The sequence below is a fragment of the Coccinella septempunctata genome, chromosome 7 (genome assembly GCF_907165205.1).
Source record: "Coccinella septempunctata chromosome 7, icCocSept1.1, whole genome shotgun sequence".
Classification (NCBI taxonomy): Eukaryota; Metazoa; Arthropoda; class Insecta; order Coleoptera; family Coccinellidae; genus Coccinella; species Coccinella septempunctata.
The window spans coordinates 18335972-18341062 of NC_058195.1; the positions used below are offsets into that span (position 1 = coordinate 18335972).

Genomic DNA, 5091 nt, shown 5'->3' on the forward strand with positions numbered 1-5091 from the left:
ACTCTCCTATTTTAAACAATATCTATAACATTTTCAATGAGACTTTTTTTCTTCAAGCGCCTCAATATTTTGTATATTGTAAATATTTTTAGAAGGAATTGATGCTTCATTGTTTGGTTTATTGCGCATTTTGATTATGAAAGTTTTTTACTGATGGTTACATACGTTCATTACTCGGTGAGCTTGTCACGTCAGACTTATAATCTGATACGCGTTTTTATGTAATTTTAGAATATAGAATAACAGGAAGGAGCATATTGCTCATTTCAATTTGACCGGAATGGAGGAGAAATATGGCCGACATATATTTCCGTTTCAACAGTGACGTAGGACAATGAAGTTTCCAAAAAACTAACTTCAATAGTCAGTTGATTCTGATTAATCAAAAAAATTAGGAAAGCACTGACGTAAAGTCAGGAGCTTTTTCAAGCTCGTTCAAATTGATAATCAAAGCGGAAATTCACCCCGCCTAACAATGCTTGGCTAGATACTTAATGGTATTAAGGTCTATGACTTAACATCACCTACGCCCATGGAGTGTTATTGTCATGGGATAACCTTGTTATATGTCATGAAATTCAGGAATAATTAATACCTGTTATTCAGTTAAAAAAAATCACCTACCTATGAATTATTCACGCTACAATATCCAAAATCCTCATTTCCAGCAAATTTCAAGAATCCAAATTACCAAAATTAATTCAAAACATCACTTTGTTCATTTGGCCACAGATAACAGAATCATTTGACTTTCAAGTCTGCCACTTTTAAAAAAAACTTGGAAGACCAATATGGCCGTTTCCGTCGCACAATTCCCGTCACATTTATTCGAAAAAGCTCCTTCCTGATATTCTATGTTCTAAGGTAATTTGATTCATTATCAATGGCTAGCCCTACACCATTGGTTGTTTAGAAACTGAATACCCATTATTTTTGGATATGTTAGAGAGTCCATGCTTCGACTATATTCTAGGTACAGTAACTTTATCAAACAATGTTTGATAGTCACTGTAGTTCCTGGTTGTAGGTTGTTGATGAGAAAATTGTGTCATAATGAAATGGTACTTAAGAAACGGACCAAAACGAAAATAAGATTTGCATCCATTGTCCATTGTTCACATGATGAATGTTAATTCATCATCACTTCATATGCGAGTGACCCAGTGGAAAAGACATGAAAAAGAATCAGAAAGGTTTACAACGGCCCATACTGAGAAGATCAGAAACACTATTTATTTAGTAGTATTTTTACATATTTCTACTTATAATGTAGATCTTATCGTGAATGGTTGATGGCTTCAGCGTAAATTCCATTCGAGAAGCATAGACAAAAAATAGTTTTCATATTTTTCTATGCTAGAGCAAAAAATCTCGTTTTTTGCATCAACTAGGATATCGCATCACCAGAACATTGGCAATATCATGTATGTAATATCAAATCGGTAAACACTTTAGCGTTTCTGATTATCTCATTTGAACCGTGAATGTATGATGAAATTCAACCGTCACAATCCACAAATGTTTTTGATGAAAAGGCCATAAGCGTATGGCTTTCTATGGTGTACGGCTACTGATTCATCGACTAGATCCTAGATCCTTATATTCTATGTTACATATAACATTTATTTTGAATTCTGCGGCAGAGGTTTGATCTTATGTATGAAATTGAGAAATAAAATGACGCATTCACATGTAGATCAGTTGCTGCTCTTGCTGATGAGGATACATCATCACATTTCAGAGAATATTTGATCACCAACTTGGAAAATTTTTGAATACATATTGTATTTGGTATGTAAAGAGCTCTGTGATTTCTTTATGGAATTTTGTTAGGATTTATCATAAGCTGTTATTATTTTTCCTAATAAAACCAATTGAGTTTCAGCTTGTTTTGAATAAGGCTGTAGTTCATCAGAAGGAAACAGAAAATTCTATGCATCAATTTATTTCGAAAAACTTGCGATCCTTAAACATCTATGGTTATACAAAATGTATTCCATAGACAAAATTCTATGATTCATTCAGTTGTTGCTTCTGGGTCTGACGGTTCTGTTAGTGAACTGGATGACGACGTCTTGCACCCTCATGTTCGGAGTTAGGAACTGTTGAAGGGTTCTCACTCCTTCGCGTGGTGTCCTATCGAAGGGATAACCCATTGACCTACGATCGGGATACAGCCTGTCTTTCAAACCACAGAAAGAGAACGCATCGTTGCACGTTCCAGTGGTGTCTTGCTCGATCTAAAGTATGAGAATTAGAGTCGAACAGAGTGAAATAAATGTCTTCTCTCAACTTACGTGGTCGTTGGTATAGTTGGAGATCATGACGAAAAGTTGGCACTGGTAACCGTCAGCAGTACCTTTCGGTATTAGCATGTGGTGAGGCCACCCGCATCCGCAGAAATTGAATTGTGCCAGCTGGTCTCCTCCTTGAGGCCTGTTGGTGTCCCAGTCCCTGAACGATCTCTCGAAAGGAATAGTGACGGAAGATTGCATGGATGAACGCGTAATGGTGTTTTGTCCAGATCTCACTGGAGAAGAGAATTTTACGTACAAGCTAATATAAAGTGAAACAATCAAAACTTACAGTTCACGGGGAACTTATCCAGCTCGATGAACATATTCTTCTGGTCTCTGAACAACCAAGGATTACCCCTCTCATCGAATTTGGGAGCCAGGAAAATCCTGCATGTTCCCATCCTGCTTCCCCCTTGGTTGTTCACGGTGATCCTGTAGTTGAATTCCTGGTGCTGCAGATGAGTGAATCTTACAAAAACTGGTCCTCTGGGCTGGAAGTCCATGCCCCTGGATAAGTCGACGTCTGACTGTTGCCAGAATGTGCTAATTCTGTTCGCGGGGGAGCCTTGAGATTGTATCTCGATGCTGTTGATTGTTACACCTTGGTAAGCGAGCTGGAAGGTATGGATTAGTATTAGGAGAAGAAAATCTAGGCGATTAAACACTTGTTATCACCTGATCTACTGGATACGAAGGGATTGTAGCCTTGAACTCCTGGAAGATGTCATCGATGTGGGCGTGCCACCTGTAGAAGACAGGATCTCTCATGGCAGTGGTGGAATCTCCTATAACTCCGAAGCTTTCCTAGGATTGGGGAATGATTTAGATATCTCTTTCTATATCTACAAAAAAATATGGTTTGAGAACTAACTTACGAGATGTCTATGGTCAGGATCGTGAATGTAAGAAAGGAATATGTGTCCCATGTTGTGGTAGTCCCCGTAGAAAGTCCTGTTTGGCGAGAGAATACTTGATTCCATCATGTTACCCAAAATATCTATACCTTCATTTTCAGTCAGAGTCACCCGTTGGCCATTCTCCTAAAGATAGATATAAAAATATAAATCTAGTTTAACAGTTTGCCATCCAAAACTCACAGTTTCGACGTATCCCTGGTGGATTGCTGCGAAGATCCTATCTCTCCACCTCTCCATATCGTCGATGTCCTGGTGGATTTGATCAACCTCTCGGTTCAAATTGCTGATGGTCTGGTTGGCCACCCTGGCTGGATAGCTTCTGCTGGCGACCAAACTGTCAAGTTTAGGGAAATAAGCTTCCTTGATGGGTTCCCTAAGGTTCAGCAGACGTTCCGTGCGTTTTAGGTAGTTGCAAAGACGTTCGAAGTTGTACCTGCAAAGCGCGAAACGATTGATGAATTTGAGGAGTTGATATTATTTGATCGATGATACCTTGCTATTATCTGTTGGTGCATGTAGAAAAACAATTCACCCCTTCTGTTCTTGTTTACGACGTCTCTAGGTCCATCAAAGGGATAAACCAAGTGCCAGTGCCAATGGTGGAGGTTGATGCCTAGATCTTCTCGGAAGTAAGCGACGCGATGCTCTTCTTCTAAGTCTGACGCAGTGTAGTCCCGAGGTATCTCGATAGGTGTCTTGAAAAGAATACTTGGCGTTACTTTTGTGTGGGCAATTCATCCAATTTTACTCACCCTAGATCCATCTGGTACGATAGTAGCTTCTTCACGAGCTCTGGTAAATACGGAACTGTCGACGTATTTGTCTGGGAAAGAATGGATGATGGATGGTAGATCCAGGTCTCTGGTGTCTTCACGATGCAAAAGACAAACCGATAGACAGTAGTTGAATAAGTAAGGGTTTACGTTATCCCTGGCGTAGACGCAGCAAGCAAGAAGGTCATCCACGTTCCTCATACCTATCGCGAATTGGTTATAAATATATGCTTGTAGGGTTGCGTTCACAAACTTACTCAGAGCAAGCTAGTAAGCTCTGATTACTCGAAGCGTTCACAAACGTACTTTTAGTTCCTCAGAGTATGCTCTCTAAGCATTGACCATACTCATACTCTACTCTCGGAGTAAGTTTATGAACACACCCTATGAGATCACATGTTTTCTCACCCAAGAAGATGTTGATGAGTTTCGCTGCCAATCTCCGGTGCTTTGGGATAAAGAGCGAGAAGTTTTCATGTCGACCAATGGATGTTATATCGCCCAAGTTTGGCAAAGAGATATTTTTAACGTCAATTTCCTCCCCAGCTTCTTCTCCAAAACGGCTCTGGAGGGCGACCCCCAAGGGCTTGTATCTATCAGACTAAAACAAACACAAAATAATTCAAAGACCCATAACATGAGTATTTTTTGTTGTAACTCACAAGATAGTTGTTGGGCACTTTGAAGACTGATTTCTTGTCACCTTTAGCCACGAAAACGGGCTCTTGGGGACGATCATAAAGAAGAAGCAGGTGGTTTTTGGAGTTAGAGGCAGAAGACATGGTTGACGGCTGAAGAAACATTAAATTCAAGTTAGACAATGTGAAATTCAATTTTGACTCAAGAAAAGTTGGCTTACCTATACTTTCTTCGACTTGTCAAGGAAAAGTGGAAGAGCGGAATGAATAAGAAGTGGATTTGGGCCGGTTTTATGTGAAAATTTTTGGGGATCGCGTATCTGCGGCGGTTTTGATATCGCCTAATTTGAAGGATCACACTAATTTCGTGGTTTCCTATTTTCATTACTGAGAGGTGAAAGATAATGAGGAGATAGTGAAATTTTGTTTTGTCTGGATAAGAGCATCCTGTTTTCAAATTTTGAGC

The 5091-nt window shown here is 39.5% G+C and overlaps 1 protein-coding gene across 1 annotated transcript; it reads right to left on the reverse strand.

Annotated features, from left to right (window-relative positions):
- Window positions 1-1929: 1929 nt before the first annotated feature.
- Window positions 1930-4935, reverse strand: LOC123317900 (phenoloxidase 1-like). The gene is made up of 11 exons (XM_044904513.1): window positions 4847-4935; window positions 4650-4778; window positions 4396-4588; window positions 3967-4190; window positions 3707-3909; window positions 3395-3647; window positions 3173-3337; window positions 2973-3101; window positions 2587-2911; window positions 2298-2530; window positions 1930-2240 (listed from the first exon to the last, which is right to left on the reverse strand). The coding sequence occupies exons 2-11, from the start codon at window positions 4767-4769 to the stop codon at window positions 2022-2024; spliced, it is 2064 nt and encodes a 687-aa protein (XP_044760448.1). The 5' UTR covers window positions 4770-4778; window positions 4847-4935; the 3' UTR covers window positions 1930-2021.
- Between the last annotated feature and the right edge of the window lie 156 nt (window positions 4936-5091).